The following is a 21,144-nucleotide window of genomic DNA, read 5'->3' on the forward strand; positions in this document are numbered from 1 at the left end:
TGGTCCTGCTCGTGAAGGCAGGGGGCTGGACTTGATGACCTTTCAAGGTCCCTTCCAGTTCTAGGAGATGGGATATCTCCATTAATTTATTATTTATTTATTTATTTATTTATTCTTGTCAAATATTTTGCTACAAAAACAGAACACCTTGTCAATTGATTTTGAGTAAACTAGCCAATGCCAATTCAGTTTCTCACATTCTCAAGCACTCTTTCGCAGTGTGACTTTGAGAAGTGGCACTTCTGCTTATTTACTGGAAACGTCATATCCTCGATTTTGCCTGGCCTGTTCAAAATTGTATTATCAATATCGGCACAGTTTAGGATCACCGGCCGTAAAGCAGGATCTGATATATCAATTTGTGGTGTGCAATTTTTCTCACTGCTGTTTCTGTCATCATGCAAGGCTGATTCTTCTTTATCGTTTCTCTCCTTTTCATGTAAACCAGATTTTTCTTTGTTTTTATTCTCCTTTTCATATGAGTCACATTCTTCTTTATCATCACTCTCCTTTATGGCACAAGGAAAACTGGATGATTCTCGGTTACTTTCCTCACATCTCCATTCCTTTATCTTCAGGTAAATCTGCTAATTCCTTAGTATTAGGACTTCCATCATTTATGCTTCGCTCCGCAATTTCTTCTGCGCTGAGACAATTGCTACTGCCTAATGCTCGGTCTATATTATTCTGTTTCAGATATTTTCCGATCACGTTTTCCCTTTGCTGCAAACTAGATTGCAATGGAGCTTTTTGCTTCCTATACTGAACTCCTGAAGGCTTCTTTGGGGGCATCTTTTATTTTCTATGCGGGAAAATAGACAGTATCATGGAGAGCAAAAGGCTATGTTCCGCAGTCTTAGAAACTCATCAAACATTACATGTTAAGCATGGCAAAAGAAGTAACAGTATTTCTTTTATATTGTTGCTTAGATAGGGGTTCAATAAATATCTCTGGTGTCTCATTAAATATGTCACTACTTACACTCTTCAAGTCTTAAAACACAAGTACATTTCACAATTACACAGTAAAACAAGGTTCACAATATCGCTGCTGCGCTCTCACTTCACTTCATTCTCACTGACTGACTGGAGATGCACCATTCCGTATACACCCATGAGGGCATGGCTGACAACATTCTAGAAAATTCAAGGAAAATGTTGTTCTCAGAAAGTCTGGAAGTTTCCACAAGATTCCACAAAGGTCCAGAACATCCTAGGAGGTTAGTGAAAAACGAATCCACATATGGAATACCTGAAACATGTTCCAAACATTCTGTTTTCCTTTTTTTCACTAAAAACAAAAACAGCACCCCTGGGTCACCTGGGTCGCCTGCCCCTAAATCCAACCCTGGGTCCCAGTACAGATCCTGGGGGACACCGTTATTTACCTTTCTCCATTCTGAAAACGGACCATTTATTCTTCACCTTTTGTTTCCTATCTTTTAACCAGATACCAATCCATGAGAAGACCTTCCCCCTTATCCCATGACTGCTTACTTTGCTTTAAAGCCTTTGGTGAGGCACCTTGCCAAAGGTTTCTGAAGGTGCAAGTACACTATATCCACTGGATCTAGGGTTGACAACTTTCTAATCGCACAAAACCAAACACCCTGCCCTGCCTTGAGGCCCTGCCCCACCCCTTCTCCGAGGCTCCACCCTCGCTCACTCCATCCCCCCCTCTTAGTTGCTTGCTCTCCTCCACCCTCACTCACTTTCACTGGGATGGGGCAGGGGGTTGGGGTGTGGAAAGGGGTGAGTGCTCTGACTGGGGGCCCTGGGGTGGGGCCAGAAATAAGGGGCTCAGGGTGCAGGAGGGGGCTCCAGATTGGGGCAGGGGGTTGGGGTGCGGGAGAGGGTGTGGGGTGCAAGCTCTGGGAGGGAGTTTGGGTGCAGGATGGGGCTCAGGGCTAGGGCTGGGGCAGGGGATTGGGGTGTGGGAGGGGATTCATGGTGCGGGCTTCAGCCAGGCAGCACTTACGTGAAGTGGCTCGCAGAAACGGCTGGCATATCCAGCTCCTAGGCGCAGGGGCAGCCAGGCGGTTCTGCGCGCTGCCCGCGCCTGCAGGCACTGCCCCTGGTTGTCTGTACCTGCAAGACCTGTCTTGGACTGTGTTCCTGTCGTCTAAATAAACCTTCTGTTTTCCTGGCTGCCTGAGAGTCATAGTGAATAGCAGGAAGCTGGGGGTGCAGGGCCTTGTCTCCCCCACCCTCCGTGACACCTGGGCAGAGGTGTCACCTGGCCTCCAACCCCCTTCCTGGGTTCTCATGCTACATGCTCAGGTATCTTCCATCAAGGAAAGTCTCCCATCTCCCAGTGCAGACAGTCCCAGCAAAACTCCCCTGCAACCTTCCCAGGTCAATACTCCCCCATCAGTATTCAAAGAACACATTGAGAACATTCCCAGTTCATCACAGCTGGCTACAACAGTGCCATACAAATGCCTGTTCACTTTCAGGTGACACTGTAAATAAGAAGAGGGTAGAATTATATCCTGTAAATGCAAACAAACTTGTTTGTCTGAGTGATGGCTGAACAAGAAGTAGGAGTGAATAGACTTGCAGGCTCTAAAATTTTACATTGTTTTATTTTTAATGTAGGTTTTTTTTTTTTTTTTTTTTTACATAATTCTGCATTTGTAAGTTCAACTTTCATGATAAAGATATTGCATTACAGTACTTAAATTAGGTGAGCTGAAAAATACTATTCCTTTTTTTTATAGTGCAAATACTGGTAATCAAAAATAAATATAAAGTGAGCACTGTACACTTTGTATTCTGTGTTGTAATTGATCAGTTTGTTCCAAAACCTCCTGTATTGACACCTCAATCTGGGGCAGTTCCTCAGATTTGGACCTAAAAAGAATGGCTCGGGTGTGGGAATCTCCCTCAGATCCTTTGCAGTGAAGACTAATACAAAGAATTCATTTAGCTTCTCTACAATGCCCTTGTATTCCTTAAGTGCTCCTTTGATTTAGCACCTTGATCATCCAGTGACCCCACTGATTGTTTGGCAGACTTCCTGCTTCTGATGTATTTAAGTTATTTCTATTAGTTTGAATCTTTTGCTAGTTGCTCATCAAATTCTTTTTTGGTCTGCCTAATTATACTTTTACACTTGACAGTTTATGCTCCTTTCTATTTTCCTCAGTAGGATTTGACTTCCAGTTTTTAAAGGATGCTTTTTTACCTCTAACCACTTCTTTTATTCTGTTGTTTAGCCATGATGGCATTTTTTTGGTTCTCTTACTATTATTTTTAATCTGGGGTATACATTTAATTTGAACCAGTCTTATGGTGTTTTAAAAAATTTCCATGCAGCTTGCAGGCATTTCACTTTTGTGACTGTTCCTTTTAATTTGAGTCTAACTAGCTTCTTCATTTTCATGAGGAGATTCTGAAGGCTAGGACTATAACAGCATTTAAAAGAGAACTGGATAAATTCATGGTGGTTAAGTCCATTAATGGCTATTAGCCAGGATGGGTAAGGAATGGTGTCCCTAGCCTCTGTTTGTCAGAGGATGGAGATGGATGGCAGGAGAGAGATCACTTGATCATTGCCTGTTGGTCCACTCCCTCTGGGGCACCTGGCATTGGTCACTGTCAGTAGACAGGATACTGGGCTAGATGGACCTTTGGTCTGACCTGGTACAGCCGTTCTTATGTTCCTATGAGTTCCCTTATCTGAAGTAAAATACTACTGTGGTGGTATTTTCCCCCTCCCCCCTACAAGGATGTAAAATTGAATTACATTATAGTCGCTATTACCAAGCAGTTCAGTTATATTCACCTCTTGGACCAGTTCCTGTGCTCCATTTAAGACTAAATCAAGAAATGCCTCTCCCCTTGTGGGTTCCAGGCCTACCTGCTCCAAGAAGCAGTCATTAATGGTCAAATTAGCCTTCCCTCCAGTGTTCTAGCAAGCTAATCTTAGTCAGCCCCCCACCTAAGGCCCTCCATCCAGCCTCTTCACCAGTAAGGGCCTCTTAGGCCAGGAACCTCGTCAGGACTCAGCTCTCCAGGCATCACCTGGTAAAGGGTTCTTTCTCTGGACTCACAGCTCCTGCATAGGTTAAACTACTCCAGCTCTTCACTGGAGCAGCTTGTATTTCCCCAGTGACCTAGACCTTTGACCGCTGTCTGGTAAGATCCTTTTGCTGGAATCAAGCCTCTCTATGGCATCGCTCCTTGGGGAACTTGATCCCTCCAGAAACACCTTTCGTAGTTCTCCTTGTCTGGCAAGTTCTCTAATCAGCCCCCCTGAGAAATACTCTTATTCTGGGGCCTAGTAAATGAGTCCTCATAAGTCTTTATTTAGGCCCAGGTGCTCCTTACCTAATGAGCTGCCACCCAGCTACTTAGGCAATTTACTATCCACAGGTGGATCTGGGTTATTTTATTCTCCTAAGTGGAGTCTGACATAGGTAGGCTGGGTTTTTGTCCCCTTCAGAGGGTTAGTTCTCCTGTGGGCTCTTGCTAGTCCTTGTTTTTAGCTGAGACTTGTCTGTGCTGTGTGTCTGGTTCTTTGAGCTGTTTGCTGTGAGCTTCTTCTTTTGTGCTGTTTCACGTCTTTGTACAGAAAGCTGCTCACGTTGCTGTAAGCCTCTTGAGTTACATCTGTTTCAATGAGTTTTTATCCCCTCCTTTCTCAGAGAGTTAATTGAAGGTGAACATACCCCTTAGGGGTTTGGCTGGATTCAGCTTGGCTGGATTCTTGCTTTGTGCAGCTACACTTGTGGCTAGATGCACCATAGATAAGGTCTCAGTTGATTCTTCAGTTACTGCTTATGTGATAGGAGTTGAAGGTAACTTATGATCTGCCCTAGCAGAGTTAGCGCTTAGAATATCTTTGAAGTTTTACTGGTTTAAATTTTCTTCAGTCCATTTTCTGAAACATTGTTTCATCTCTTCCTCCAGTGTTTGAATATCTAGAGAGGTTTTTCACATAAGTAAAGAGGTGTAGTCTATATTGGTTCCCTGCTTCATCTAATACCCAAAGTATGTGCTCAAGAAGGAAGAGCTCTGCAGCAGAGCTTGCCTCATTCAGTGTTCATTGTGTGCAGTACATAAGTGTTTTGTTTAGCAAATAGTTCCTTATTATGGAAGAAGGATGATCCCATTGTTAGACCATTAGCTTAGGACTTGGGTTCAAGTCTCTGCTCTTACACAAGCTCCATGTGTGACCTTGGGCAAGTCATTTAGCCTCTCTGGTTCATTTCTCCATCTGCAAAATGGGGCTAATAGTACTTCTCTACCTTACTGAAGAATTGTGAAGATAAATACATTAGATTGTGAGATGCTCAGATACTACAGTGATGAGGGCTATATAAATACTTCAGATATATTATAGAATTTTTTTCTAGACCTTTTTTCTGGTAGAAAACATAGGAATTAGGGTACTACCAGAGGTATGAGCTAGAGTTATACTAGGGAACTGAACCATTTTGGAAAATTATTTTCAGCAAATTACTTTGAGCTGGTGTTTGAAAATGATTTAAGACCATGCAGATGAGTCAAATCCCTTCAGAAAGCATGTTACACGAATGCAGAGTGGACTGCCCAAAAGTAAGGAAATGCTCAAATAAAATTTGCTTGTGAAACCTTAACTCTGCCTTGTTTACACTCGGGAACTGAAGCGTTGCAACTCAACAGTGCAGTGCATCAACACTAACCCTTCTGGTTTGGGTGCAGTTCTCCCCTGCACTAGATGCACTGCTGTCTATGAGCTACCTATTCCTCAGGCCCTGGAAGTGATACTTTGTGGGAAATTGTGCAAGGTGTTCGGATTGTCTAAAGGAATTATGGGAGATGGGGTCAAATCCTATAACTCACTGACAACTGCAGTCTGTTTTGGCATTTTATCCCAAAACAGAGAGTGCACTGGAGGTTCAGGGCATTTTCTGTTTGTTCAGAGAGCCAGATTTGTTCTTGAAGAGCTGAAAATGCAGAGCTAGCTGTCTGCAGAAGTTTGAAGGTGGTGATAGTTCGTGTTTCAGTAGAGCACCAAGGTCACCAGAGAGCCAGAACAGACTTTATTTTGCCGCTCCTGGGGAGATGCTCCAGCAGAATCCACTTCCCATGATGGTAACTGACTTTGGGTGGGCCCCTGTACTGAGCTTGAGGAATCGGATTACTGCTAGTGGGGGCTTGGCAGAGGGCAGGCCATTTGATTTGATTTTGTTTGTTTGTTTATCACATCAGGGGTTGTGAGGAAGGGTCCTGCAGTGTCTGTTCAAGTGACTGAGTTGAAGTAAGAAAGGGACTTCTGCCCTCACTTGTGACTGTCTGCCTGTTCCTTAATAGCAATGGCAGTATTCATGTTGGTGTAGCCCTCGGCCATGCAGAAAAGTACAAATAATACATAGCTTAATACATACCTTGTGTAGATGGTTCCCCCATCTCCCAACAGTCCAGCAAATGCCTCTAATACCGCCTGTGACATAGGTGCCCTCTCCTTCCTCTTTGGGCTTTACTGTTGTCAAGGATCATTTCAGTCTCCATAAACACCCAGGAACTAGCATCTGTTCAAACACATGTGAAGGTGCAGCTACCAGCCTTGTTCTGATGCACCTTCAAGCCTTTAGTTTTCTCTTTGCACTGCTGGGCCAGATATGCATTCACCTGTCAAAAGCAATGGTGTGCTAAATAGTCTGGGTTACCTGGGATTGGATCTAACCATTGTTCAGTGCGTGTCCTGGCATCTACCTTGGGTCAGCTGCTAGCACAACTGTAGGATAACTTCTGATTATCCCAGATCCAAAAGCAAACTGAGTACGGGAACACAGTGATCTTGAAGATGATTTTGGCTTAAAAAGTGCCTGCTCTGGGACTAGAGGTATGTACATGTCATTGTGTTCAGTGAGGGACTTCTAGGAGACTTAATCCCTAGGGTCAAGTGGCCACAGAGTTTAGAAATTTGACCAGAAGAGCCACTAAAAAGTTACTCAGTTGCTCTGCTGCAGCTATAGCTGCAACACCAGCACTATAGAATGATCCAGTGCAGGGGCATGTGGTGATGCTTGGACTTGCTCCGAACAATTAAAACAGTAGCATGAACTCCCATCTACTGTTGGGAGGAGTTTTGTGTGGGACACAAACAGTGTGTTACAAGTATAGTAACTCCTCACTTAAAGTCGTCCCAGTTAACGTTGTTTTGTTGTTACGTTGCTGATCAATTAGGGAACATGCTCGTTTAAAGTTGTGCATTGCTCCCTTCTAACGTCGTTTGGTAGCCACCTGCTTTGTCCACTGCTTGCAGGAAGAGTAGCCCGTTGGAACTAGGTGGTGGGGGCTTGGAATCAGGGTGGACTGGCAGCCCCCCTATCAGTTCCCCACTCCCCTAAGTTCCCTGTGCTACAGCTGCCCAGCAGGCTATCAATTGCTGGCATTCAGCTGTCCCTCCCCCACATTACCTCCTCATTCTGTCCATTTCTTTCTCTTTTCAAATGGGCTGAATGTAAACACTCTGTAGGCTCGTAGATCCTATAATAGGGAGAGGTTTGTAATATGCAACAGAGTTTCAGCTGCAGCTAGGGTGTTCTGATTTCCAATTTTAATTTAAAAACAATGGCTTTTCATGTCTTCTCCAATGTATCTGTCATAATAGAAAACTAAAGTTAATAGCAGCTCAGCCATGGGTGAAGCATTCTTGAAAGCCATGGCTCTGCTGTCAATTTCTGTTTATTAAAATCAGCAGGAAGGGTTATTTCAGCGTGGTGGCAGCTTTTAACAGCACTTCACCTTCGGCCAAACCCATTATAAATTCTTGACTCTAATGAAAATTGTTCACAGGGAAAACTTAATAGCATCCAGGAATGTTTTTGTGGAAAAGAAGGGATGCAGCTTTATTAACAACATTACTGTACCCATAAGAGAGTCCTTGTCAATCTAAACTGTTTGCCTGCTGTGACACCATAACTCAAGGATAGGACAGACCAAATTATGGCGGAATTACTGCCATATGTTGTCTATAACACTGCTTCCTATAGAGGCTCCATCCATGGACTCTCTACTGTCACATACTGGGAGCCAGCTTTCTGGTAATGGGTCAATCAAACTCCCTTGTAGCTCGGTCTTATGCTGTGATCTCTGGGCCCCCCCACCATCTGTGGGGGCTCAGAGCTCCAGGGTCCCCCTGCCACCAGCAGCGGAGGGGAGCTGCAGGGTCCCTCTGCCCCCTCCCCAGCAGCAGGGAGCACTGTGGGAATCCCCCTGCCACCACCACAGTGGGGAGCTGTGGGGGTCTCCCTAGCCCCCATGGTGGCCGGGGACTGCGGGGATCCCTCTGTACCACCCCCTGCCTGCGGCAGCCAGGGACCTCCCAGGGTTCCCCTGCCACTGCGGGTGGTGGGGAGCTCTGTGGTTTCCCATGTCCCCCACAGCAGCAGGGAGCTGCAGGGTACCTCTGCTGCCCATGGTGGCTGAGAGCTTGAGTGCCCACTGCCTCCGGCAGCGGGGCTATCTTATAGCTCCCTGCCACTGCAGGAGGCAATGGGACCTTGCAGTTCCCAGCCGCCAGGGCTGAAGTCACGGAGGTCTTTGGAAGTCACAGATTCCATGATTTCCACCACGTCCGTGACAAAACCGTAGCCCTAAGCATAAGCACACAGACCTTGAAGATTGTAACTCAGAATCTAGATTGTAATAACAACTTCTATCATTGTTCAGAACAGGAATATTTGTAACCTATTGATTTTATTTTGTATACAACTGCAGGGTTCCTTAAACCAGCTTCTTAAACAACTAGAAGAGGAAAAGAAAAGTCTCCAGAACCAACTGAAGGATTATGAGCTTAGACTGGAACAAGAAGCAAAGGTCTGTTACTGCCATATCTGTCTAATCAGCCCTTTCTAGAAGCTGTTATACTGTCTGAATGTCTAAAGCATTGGTGCAGAGAATGTAATGATTCCATGAAACAGTCCTGGGGTGGTACGTATGTTTGTTCCTTCCCTTTTGATTAACCATGCTAATTGTTTTGTTTGATTGTAACCATTTACCCATTATTTTAAAATGTAGGCTTACCATAAGGCTAATGATGAACGGCGCATGTACCTAGCAGAGATCTCACAGGTAAGTAACAAAAACTTTGCAACCTAATCATCTTTTTCCTCCCAAGCTGGTACTGGAAGGATCATTACTGTTTAACTCTTTATTTTTCTTTATTTTTTCTCCTTCATACAAATCTGAGTTTTATTCCAGCCAAGGAAAGCCAGGCATAGTTCCCGTCAGAGCCAGGCCTCGGTTAGCTGGAGCGATTGCTAGAAAGTGATGGAAGTCTGTCTGTCTGTCATCTCTCTCTCTGCCATTGTTTACACCAGACTTCTTGTCTTAAAATTTCCCACCCATTATATTGCTGGTGGGAGCACTAAAGTAGACAAGGCATGATGGCTACTGGAGCTTTAACCATTGTACCCTCTAGCCCTGCTCTGAGCAGAGTTGGATGGCACAGAGGTTAAAATGCCAGTGGACAGTCTATACCTGCACATTCCCTGGATGGAATTGAGCTGATGGCAACAGTGGTGGAAAGTCTTAAGAATAAAAGTCCAGTGTATACATCCTGTCAAAGGGCTGACTACACTGCCCCTATACAGCATCTAGGACCTGCTGGCACAGGTGTAAAGAACTAAGCTCAGGTCTTATATACTCAGATTCCTGTATTGTAGCATGCTGTGCAGTTCTTAAGATGGTTCTCAGTCTGACTTCAACTTTTTTTTTTTAAATGTAATAATGCATGTTCAGCCAAAGCATTGTTTTGGCTAAATATAAGAACAGCCATCCTGGGTTAGACCAAAGGTCCATGTAGCCCAGTAACCTGTCTTCTGACAGTGGCCAATGCCAGTTGCCCCAGAGGGAATGAACAGAACAGATAATCATCAAGTGATCCATCCCAGCTTCTGGCTAACAGAGGCTATCCCGACAAGGGTGACAATGACAAGGTGACAAGGGTCACCCTGTATGGTATAAGAGATCACCATCACCATTACCATTACTTGAGACCACCTGAAAGTTTCCCTAAATGTGCTGAATACAGGTTTTTCCAACCTTTATTAGAAGACAAGCGCTGCTGTGACACTCATTGTTGATAATGTCATATTAACTGGTCATAGTCCACACTAGGGGACCACGGTGCCATCTAATTCTGTTCGGAGCATTGGATTGGTTTGTCTAGGATTGACCATGAACACCGCCACCAAACACTTTTACACACCACTGTCTTTATCTACATTAGGGATCACCTCAGCAGTGCAAAGGCAAAATAACTTCCCAAATGCACAGCGTGTGTGACAGCTGGATGTGCTGATCTGTTGATTTACATAAAAGCATATTAGATCACTGTTAAGGTTTTGCATTAGTATGCAAGTTTGAAGTTGGAGTACATATTGCTTCCATCTCCATTAGATACCCAAGAGCAAGAGCCTTATTACTCCTGGGGGAATTCTGCGTGCCTGCAGAAAATGCCCCCCTCCTGCAGAATTCCTGTGCTCCCTGCAGAAAACGGCAGGGAAGCTGGGCAGGGGGAAAGGGCGGGGGGGCGGGCATGGGGAAGACCATGAGCACAGGTTTTGGGGGGCGATTCCCCTGCAAACAGAGGCAAGGCATGGGAGGGTGCACAGAGTTACATGCCACTTCCCCCTCCCACCATTTCTGCAAGCATAGAGCTGCCCAGCTGAAGGAGACTGTGTCTTGGCTCTGCTGACTCTGCAGCTGAAGGCTGCCTCCTGAGTCCTAGTGCCAGTCGTGCTCCCCTTCTATGTTCCTGTTTTCTGTGCAACAGTGAGTGCCCGCAGTGGGGCTGGGTAAGAGGGGGTGAGGGAAATGCGGGGAGGGGTTGGAGGGAAGAGGCAGTGAGGAAGGAGAGGGGTTGAATAGGACAGGGTAGGGTAATATGGGAATGAGGGGAGGGAGATGAGGCATAAGGCAGTGGGGGAAGGGGATGAGATGGGGATAGAGGAATCGTGGGGGGAAGCAGGAGCCTAGCATACGGTGTCCCCTCGGCAGCAGCTGGAGCTCTCCTGTTAAGCAGGCCCATTGAACCCTCACCCGATAAGCCCTACCCCCCCACACACCTGGACCCCCCCCGACAAGCTCCCTACGCCCAGACTCCCACCCTACTGAACCCCAACCACCTGCACCTGGACTCCCATCCCATCAAGCCCCACTCCCCCAGCAACTGGATCCCCGCACTGAGCCCCCCAGACCCAGAACCCCTCCACTGAGTCCCATCTCCCCACATCCAGACCCCCCTGCTGAGCCCTTGTGCATCCAGATCTCCCACTGAGCAATCCACACCCAGATTGCCCCACACAGAAACCTCTCACCCCACACCTAGATCCCCCACACTAAGCCCCTCCACACTTGGATCTTGCTGGGCTGAGCCTGCCCACTCACACCTGGTGCAAAGGGGCAGGGCCCCGGGGTGTTTCTGGGACAGGCCCTGCCCTTGCACTGTGTCAGGGTTGGGTGCAGCCTCACTGCCAAATCCCTGTACTGAGGGAGGTGGGGGCTTCAGGGTGATCTCCCACCTCATTGCAGCCAGTGGCCTGTGCTCCCTACTGCCATGCTGGACCCACATTTATTTATTGACAAAATTTGCAGAATTTTAAAATACTGTGCGCATAATTTTTATTTTTTTGGCACAGAATTCCCTCAGGAGTACCTTATGGAGCACTGGAGCATGTTGTTGACATCATTGTAGACAACATGAAGGCGGAAAAGAATGCAGGATACTTTCCTTTAACTTCTTATTTCCATACTTGTAATGTTTGGGTGAATGGGGTATGTCCTGTTACACCCAGAACTGTCACTAAACAGTTAAATATAGTATTTAATTTGATGATGATATCTAATCTTCAGTTTTTTGTTTTCTACTGATTTTATGCCTTGGTAGATGTATGCAGTGTTGTAGCTGTGTCAGTCCCAGGATATTAGAGAGACAAGGTGGTGAGGTAATATCTTTTATTGGACCAACTTCTCTTGGTGATAAAGATATTCCCTCATCCTCCTTGTCTCTTGGTAGATGTAACAAGTTGTAAAATTTGTCATGGGAAGGTTATGATAGCAAGGTAGTGAAAAGTTGAGACATTTGATACCTGAGAAGCGATAGAAGATGGTTTGGGGTATTGGCACCTTATGGGGATAGTTGAAGCACTAACACCAAGGAAAAAGTGAAACACTGCATCTCTTCACCACTCCCTCATGCCAAGGAGGGTGCTGACTTCACATTTTGAGGGGACAGGAGAAGCTTAAACTCCTAGGTCAAGATTTTAAAACCTGGATGTCAAAATGTAGGCTTCTGAAGCCATATTTAAACACCTCAATGAAAATGTCCTGATTCTGATTTTTGGAAGTACTGAGCGCCCAGAAATATTATTAAAGTTAATGGGAATTGCAGATGATCAGCACCTCTAAAGTGAGGCCACTTTTACTTTGTTGACTAATTATAGATTTAAGAGCTTAACTTTGGGCAACAGGCAGGGCCGTAGCAACAAAGAACGTGCCCCCCTCCGAACATATGTCCAGGCGGGGCCCCTTACAATGCAGAAACTGGAATGCAGTATTTATTTTGCCACTTTTAGGGGCCCCCTTCCTTGCGGGGCCCCCTCCGGTCGGAGGGTACGGAGGGCGCTCGCTACGCCTCTGGCAACAGGTTTGGCACACTCACCCTAGACCCGACTCCAACAACCCTTGATAGAAACCAGAATTCATGCTATTAGAGCTGGCCGGGAATTTTTCGATTCAATCTTCTTTTTGTTGAAAAATGCTGATTCATCAAACAGAAACTGTTTGCAAAACCTGCTCAGGTTTGACAAATTTCCCAACTCAAACAAAGTAGAGAAACAATATTTCAAAATTGTTGAAATGTTTAGTTTTAACTTTTTTTTTTTTTTTTTTCCCAAATGAAAAATTCTGGTTCTGGTTTGAAATGATTTTTTGTTATTAAATGTAAGTCATTAGAATGAAAAAAGGTTAAGAAAAAAGGTTGAAATTGAAACCAAACGTTTCGATTGATTCGGGGGGGAAATGGTTTGGTTGGGCAGGGGGTTGGTTTGTGAATATTTTCAAGATTTCTGCTCTTCATCTTGAATCAAGATGGGGAAAATATTTCAGATTCTTTAAAAATCTTTGTGGGACAGGAAAACAGTTTCCTACCCAGGTCTACCCATTATCCCTGCTCTGTTATTCATTATTGCATCCAACATGGATGAGATTACCATGTTGTTGCAATTGGTTGTTTCTGCTGAAATGAACAGAGCAAAATAGTGAACAGTATCGACCATAGGCTTCAGCATTAACTTCCCTTTGAGATAAATTGGCCATTTCACACCTTTCAGAGTTATTGTTGCCATCTGTCTGCAAGTTCAGGATGACAATACAGTTCACATTCCAAAGAGGTTCACAGTAGTAAGGGCTAGGTCTTATTGTTTTATAAAATGAAAGATTAGATGTTATAGCATAGTTGGATTTATTCTGCCACAAATTATGTGGCTGTGGAATACACAGGAGCCTATAATACAAACTGGAAGTTACCTTGAAAGCTTTACGTTATCGCACCTCTTATTCTGAAAGAGATCTTACTTCTTAGATAGTGTAAAAGTAGTAGGTTAACATGATACTCCAGAACTCTGCGCAATGAAGTGACTGTCATTGAATTGCCAGTATAGCTAACTGGGGTGAAAGGTTGTAATTAGCAATGTTTCCATGTGTTTGCACAGCAGGCAAGTGGTTCACTGTGTGTAGTCATTGCTGCCTTAGGGAATGGAGGAAAATTGCTGAAAACAAATTTGCAGTGTTAGACCAGTAAATGCTGATGAATCTGGGACTGGTAACATGAAGACACTGTGGGAGGAAGACAGTAGTAAGTTAGGAAATAGTGTTGTTATGTCTGAACATAGCTAATGAGTGTGGTGTGTTCTTTTGTACTTAAATAATTTAGGCCACTGTTCAGCAAGGCACTTAACACATGCCTAACTTTAAGCACATGGTAATTCCATTGCTTCAAGTTAAGCATATGCTTAAATACTTTGGTGAATTGAGACACTGGAAATAGATTCTGCCACCCGTGCTGTGCTTACTTTTTGAGTAATTCCACTGATGTCAAAATCAGTCATGGGTGGAAGAATCTGGCACATGTGTTTTTTATTTTTTTTTATTTTTATTTTTTCCCCAATTTTATTAAACAGCCCACTGTCTTAGATCTGTCTTATGAAGTTGGCAGAGGCTAAGGTGAAGGGGGAATTACCACTCATGGTTGACTAAGCAATATTTCCATATGTATTGAGGCAAATGTAGCAGCAGGAGAACCATTGTTCTCTGACAACAATCTATTCCATAGATATTCTCTCTTAACTATATAGCTATAGATTATTCCATTTTGTTATTTTTCCTATCTTGTTAGCCTTCTCCTGTACGCTTAGTAAATCAAATGCAATAGAACCTTTTTTTTTTCTTATTAAGTTATTTAAAATATCAGCATAATGAATGCATTTCCTGAGAATTTTTTTATTCCTTGTTTGAGATCACCCCTGTAACCTTTAGTGGGAGTGGAGGGGGAAGGAAAGGCTGTGGTTCAGAAAAATAATTTCTTTTAAATATCTTTTTCTTGTTACCTTGTGGTTTTTTTTTTTTTCCCAAAGTATTTTCATCTTCTAAGTGTGTTTATGTTGTCCGGTTCCATAAGGTGCTAATCTTTTTTTAAGTGATACAGTTAAAATAAATGTAAAGGTTTCACAAAATTTAGTATTCATCCAAAAGGCATTACTTTTTTTTTTCATCATAAAAGACTGGTTCTCAGACCACACACTATGGAACACTGATGGTCAGTGGAACTTTCCTTGTGGCTTGCAGAATGCAATATTTTGAGAACCAAGCAGTGGGGAAATGCGATAGGTCTTTAAGAGAACCTTTTTCTTAAAGTGGTACACAGAATTAAAAAAAAAAAAAACTTCAAAAATTATTTCTCATAAGTCAATGTCTTTAGTAGAACTCCCTGAAAGCAGACAATTTAACAGTGCTTTCCATAAATTAAATCCAGGCAGCTCTTACTCTGTCTTTACACTTATATTCTTTGAAAGTGTCTTCGTTTGAATTATAGTAGGCTTTGCTAGTACAGTGTTAGTGAGAGTAGTTGTCTAATGCAGTACATACATGGAAGCACACTAGAAACCAGTGTATTTGTTATAACCAATCACAGATGTGGTTCCTTGCTGTGCTAGGTTCTTTTCCCTCTCATGGAGAATGCATTCCCATACATTTTAAAGTATAACATTAAGATTTAAAAATAATCTAAACCATGTGCTTTGTTTAAATGGCATCAAAGAGATCCATGGCTCCGCGCTTTTAGAAAAAGTCATCTATGGCTCCCTAGTGTGGCCAGCTGTCTTGCTTTGCCTTATGCTCCCACAAAGCCCCTCTATGAGGGCTCTGTGGATCTGGGAAGTTGGCAGGATTGTGTCAGTTTTCAACAAGCACATCCCAGCCCACCAGCCATGGAAGCACTAAATTACTGCAAAGTTAGCCTGAAGCATTTTTCGTTGCTTCCCCCTCCAGTCTATGGAAATTCCTACAAGAGGATGTTTCTGGGGTGACAGTTGGACATGAGCCTGGAGGAGCTCTGCATCAAGGGGATCTGTGAGCCAAGGGACAAGAGAGACAGTTTAAGTTCTCCCCACATTTTTGCTTTTTATTACCAAAGTTTTATAACTGCTTCTTGGATTTTATATATCACAGTAGTGTAGTAATGCTCTCTAGAAGCAGCAGGGAAGATATAAATGCTGCATTCTTCTCACTTAATAATTTCATAATTCAACAGCACAACAAAATCACTAAAACTGTCATTATTCTATCTTTTCCATACAGGACAATACATAGGGGAAAATTGCTTGCAGATGGAAAATACGGGATGCCTGTCCTAATTAGTAATAAATGGATTCAAGTAATATAGTTTTTGATTCAGCGGAGGACTTAAACATGTGATTAGGTCTTGTTGATTTCAATGGGACATAACCTTAAGTATGGGCTTAAATTCTTTGCTGAATCAGGGTCATAGTGCTTGTCTTTTTCAAAATCAACGTGAGGAGAATTTTTGCTTTCCTAACAACATATATACTTGGAGGATAACTTGCTTTGTAAAAATTTGACCATTGCAGACATCAGCTACACTTAAAATTGCTGAGAGGCAGAAAACAGATGCAGTGCAGATCAAGAGGAAAAACCAAATACTGAGGTAACTCTTTCATATTCCCTCCATTTTCTGATTTAATACATTTATCTAAATACTCTCCCTTGACTATCATAGCCCTCTAGCCAAGATAAAGATTGCTGCAGATAATCTTACTGACAAAATATTGATGTCCGTATCACTCTTGGTACTGATTTTAAATCAGCTTATTACCTAACATAGACTATTACAGAATGATAGTACCGTACTCATACAATGTAAGTGGCCTTTGTGGAACCTAACAGAAGGTTTTGGCATCCTTGCATATAAATCTCAGTCCAAAAAAAAAATAGGCCTTTTTGCTAAGTCTGCTCTTACATTCTCCAGTCCATTAACAGTAATGTAATTAAATGTTCAGCCTGGTTCTTCTCAGTCAATAGAGTGTGTACAGCTGTCTAGTGGATGAGAAGGTGAGTAATTTTAGATGAACTCATATAAAGACCTAATTGCTTAATAAATCAAAGCCAGTTTTTAGTTACACAGGTGCAAAAGAGTTTCCCCAAAACTTTTAAATGTGAAGAGCACAAAGCTGTTTGGGGGAATTTAGAACATAAAAATGTGTGTCTGGGCTGAGCTCTGATAAACCAAGTTTCAAATTGAAGCTGATTCTTTACTGAAAATGGAAACACTAACAAATCCTTAACTATATCATTGCAATTGAGCCATGATAAAATTGAGAACAGCTGTCCCATCATTAGATTATAAAAGATAATTGATATGAAATAGTTTTCCCACCTGTTTTCTATTTTAACCTCTCACTCAGGACATGAATAAGATATATTCTGCAATGTTAACTATATTCACTGATTCCCATTCTTTGGTCTCATGGTGAGAGTTCAGTAGATTACTGTTATTGGAGTAAGGTTTAATGTCTGCTACTAAGGATTCTTAAGATCAGACAAGTATTGGGTGGCTCTTAAATACTTAATATGCAGCCCATAGGCAGTTTCTGGCTCTGGCTGTGTTTTTATATAGCTCCTGTGGAGGTGGCCAGAGAGGGCAGAGCCAGCATGTTTCTCCCTTACTCCCTCTGGAGGGACTAAGGAAGCCAGCAATAGCCAGACATTGAGTACCAGCTGAATAGTAGCACTGATCTGTGGGTTTTAGACCAGTATTTATTTGGGAGTATTGTGACCGTTGCTGTCTTTAATTCTTTTTATATTAGACAAAAAATACTTTCCTGTAGTTGTTGTTCTGGAAAGATATATGTTGTGACAGATTACCACTGCATCACCTCCTCCTCTCAAAGCTGATGGTTTTGTAACCTTAGTCAGCACTTTTCAAATGACTTTACACACATGATGGGATTTCTTCACCTTTTGCTTAGAATCATATAATACCACGGTTGGAAGGAATCTCAGGAGGTCATCTAGTCCAACCCCCTGCTCAAAGCAGGGCCAATCCCCAGACAGATATTTGTCCCAGATCCCTAAATGCCCCCCTTAAGGATTGAGCTTACAATCCTAGGTTTAGTAGGCCAATGCTCAAACCACTGAGCTATCCCTGTAGCCAACTGCTTAGAACTTTGAGCCTGGTGAGTCCCCACCTTGATCTCACCTGGCAGCTTATACCAAAGAGTGGTGATATGTCACAGTGTGTATCATCAGGAAGTAGCAAGCACAAGTGAGGAACTCCTTCAATGTATGGAGAATTTAACAGAGAGCTATTGTCATTATTCCTCCATAAATACTACTCTAATGACTTTAAAGACTGGGGGCCTAAATCTGCTCTCACTCACTGATGAAAATTAGAAGTAATTCCATTTAAATTCCAGAGTAAAACTATGCAATAAATTCAGGCCTTGAGAATAACCTCATAATTTCCTCCAGCAGCTTCTCGTCTAATTTCAACCGATATTTCAAAGCTTTGTCTTCACTGGGTTTCAAATCAGGTTAATAAACAATATCTAAACTTTGTTTAATCATGGTTGCTGGTACATTTTGGCTGAATTAGAACCCAGTTTAAATAGCAATTCTTACCATGGTTCCTGGGTCAGGTCAGATGGGGCTTTAGACACTTGCACGACAGTAGAAAAACATGGGAACTGGAGGGTGGGGAGAGATTGATCTGTCTGTCTACTCAGCTCTGCAACAGCTCCTTATTGATTACTGAGTCAGATTCAAGACTTTGGCCCTGATCTTCAAAGCTTTAAATGGAAGCAGGCCTCATATACTGCTCATGATAGTTAGAACAATGGAACTTGGCAACCTCAAAAGTGAAACTAGAGAGCACTGGAGATCGCGCTTTCTTGGCAGCTTGCCCAGAAACCTGCAACTCATTCCCCAGAACATATGAAATGACCACAACTTTCACCATCGAACAATATGCAGAATATTTCTCCAATCATCAGTGCACCGACACATGTATGCCATTGATATATATTCCCTTCCTCCTTTCTCAACTGGGTGAGAGAGAAACTGAAACCTTGTATGTTAGACTATATAAAATGCTCAGATACTGCAAGGATGAATAGAGAGATACTTAGCTGTTTTGCATAATAGTAGAGAGATGCTGCCTGCATCCTCCTGAGAATGGCTTTGTGGATTTACTTAGTCACCTTTCTTCCCTTGGAAATTCTGTTCTATAGTCCTATAAATTAAACTTTGATCCAAAAGAAAATAAATAACACTTTATAAAAATTAGGGGAGTTATTCCCATGAAGTGAATGTAAACTTGTTAGTCAGCTACCAAAGTTTTATATGTAAGGGCATGGGACTTAAGAGCATGGCTCTCTAGAGGATACTGCCTGCAGAGAGCTCTAATTACAGGTGCAGACAGTAATTTCCGTGTCTTGATCAGGAGCATATAATTGGTGAAAATGTCTCCCCAGCCTGCTGCCTTCCTGTTTATACAAATGTTTAATATTCTCTTCATGTTCCTTTAAAAGTTCATCATTTAAATAATATAAAGTTATTCAGGAATGATGAGATGAGGATTAGGATTTGTACACAGAATAATTAAATGTTCTGTTAACCTCACACCCAGAAAGAAACTGTTTATTAATTAACCATAATAATCAGTTATTTTAATATAAAAAGCATGCCTATTTCCAGCAGTTCAAGTTTCCGGAGCATCATCATGTAAGTGACATGTAATGACTAACCTTTCTGACTTTATTTCAGAAGAAGACATAATGTTCCAGAAAATCAAAGGATTCTGGATCCAAAAAAAGGACCAATTAAAAAGACTGCAGGAGTGAAACAACTTCCAAAATTAAAGCACTGACTTAATATTCTTAACAAGAACTTCCAATCACTTTTATTCTTGTTTCTATATATTTAACTAAATGTTTCTGAAGAAAAATGTATGTACCACATTGATTTAGGACGCATTCCAATAACAATAGCTACTCATGAAGATCTGTGCCTCCTGGCAGCTTCAGAGACTCCCTATTCTGAGGGAAAAGTAGCCCTCTGTAATCCTGTGGAATAGTTCATTGGGCGGTTCCTGGGTGCCCTCTTAATGCTGGTGAAGTCTGACCCTTCCCGGCCTGATTGCCAGATGTAAAAACTGAATCAAGGAATCATAGGAATCAAGTTGGGTGACTCAGGGAATCACTTAAATGCCTTATGCTAGGCAGGTTCTTCCCCACTTTGACTCCACAGCCAGTCATTGAAAAAAAATTAAAGGGTTTGTTTTTAGAGCTCACTGAGGGAGGAGAAGAAGAGAGGAGTGATGTGACCTGAAGAGTAACCCCACTACCTGTACCAGAAGAAAAGAGTAATACCCCATTAGGAATAGCCACTTAGCACACAAGCTACTGGGGAAACTCCCTTGATTACTAGAGGATGGGAAAACAGATAGTTCTTTCTAGGAAGACAACCACAATTTTCAGATTCCAAGGCTAGAAGGGACCACTGTGATCGTCTAGTTTGACCTGTGTACCACAGGCCAGAGAACTTCCCCAGAATAATTCCTACAGCAAAGCATTCAATCTTGATTTAAAAATTGCTGGTGAGGGAGAATCCACCATAACTCTTGGTAACTTGTCCCAATGGCTAATTACTCTATGTTAAACATTTATGCCTATTTCCTGTCTGAGATACTGCCTCCCCTTTGGCTGATTCTTTGCAAGCTGAGAGCCAATCAGGTTCTGGGTCAGGTTCCCAGCAGTGGGCTGGGGACAGGGCACACCTATGGCATTAGGGAGGCAGAGCTGGGTGGCGTAACAGTGGAGTCTCTTCCCTGCTGGCATGACAGAGAGGCAGCCAGGCCAAACTTGCCTGATTCTGTGACCTGGTACATTGGGTAGCAAGACCCCTCAAATTTGGCCTGCCCATTCCTTTGTCACACCAGCAGGGAAGGGTAGGGTTACCATACGTCCGGATTTTCCCGGACATGTCCGGCTTTTGGGGGTTCAAATCCCCGTCCGGGGGGAAATCCCCAAAAGCCGGGCATGTCCGGGAAAATTGGGAGGGAGGGATGGAGGGCTCGGCCGGGGCCTCTTTGGCTGGGGCCGGTGCGGTGCCGGGCCGGGGTCGCGGGGCCGGGGGCATGGTGCCGGGCCGGGCGGGGAGCCGGGGGCGCGGTGCCGGGAGCCGGGCGGTGCGCCGGGCCGCGGGCCGGTCCGGGGTAGCGGGGGGGGTGCGCCGGGCCGCGGGGCCGGGCGGGGAGCCGGGCCGGGGCCAGCGGGGGGGGGTGCGCCGGGGGCGCGGGGCCGGGCGGGGAGCCGGGGGCGCGGTAGCGGGGGGGGGTGCGCTGGGCCGCGGGGCCGGGCAGGGAGCCGGGCCGGGGCCAGCGGGGGGGTGCGCCGGGGCGGGGAGCCGGGCGGGGGCCAGCGGGGGGGTGCGCCGGGCCACGGGGCCGGGCGGGGAGCCGGTCCGGGGTAGCAGGGGGGTGCGCGGGGCCGCGGAGCCGGTCGGGGATGGGGGGGGTGCGCCGGGGGCCGGCAGTGCTGGGCGGGCCGGGGGTGGTCGGCCAGGGGCCGGGGC

The 21,144-nt window shown here is 44.1% G+C and overlaps 1 protein-coding gene across 10 annotated transcripts in view; it reads left to right on the plus strand.

The window, feature by feature from the left end:
* The window catches only part of CCDC169 (coiled-coil domain containing 169), a 41,022-nt gene extending 21,186 nt beyond the window's left edge, over window positions 1-19,836 (plus strand). For 5 of the 10 annotated variants that reach the window (XM_065581332.1, XM_065581337.1, XM_005286599.5 and 2 more), the window contains 4 exons: window positions 8,713-8,811; window positions 9,013-9,066; window positions 16,143-16,219; window positions 19,336-19,576. In XM_065581332.1, the coding sequence (XP_065437404.1) occupies window positions 8,713-8,811; window positions 9,013-9,066; window positions 16,143-16,219; window positions 19,336-19,438 (333 nt within the window). In that variant the 3' untranslated portion in view covers window positions 19,439-19,576. Of the gene's footprint in view, window positions 1-8,712; window positions 8,812-9,012; window positions 9,067-16,142; window positions 16,220-19,335 lie in introns of all 10 variants that reach the window. The other 5 variants (XM_005286597.5, XM_042842791.2, XM_065581336.1 and 2 more) reach the window with 2 other exon arrangements.
* The last annotated feature ends 1,308 nt before the right edge of the window (window positions 19,837-21,144 follow it).

This window comes from Chrysemys picta, chromosome 1 (assembly GCF_011386835.1).
Source record: "Chrysemys picta bellii isolate R12L10 chromosome 1, ASM1138683v2, whole genome shotgun sequence".
Taxonomy (NCBI): domain Eukaryota; kingdom Metazoa; phylum Chordata; order Testudines; family Emydidae; genus Chrysemys; species Chrysemys picta.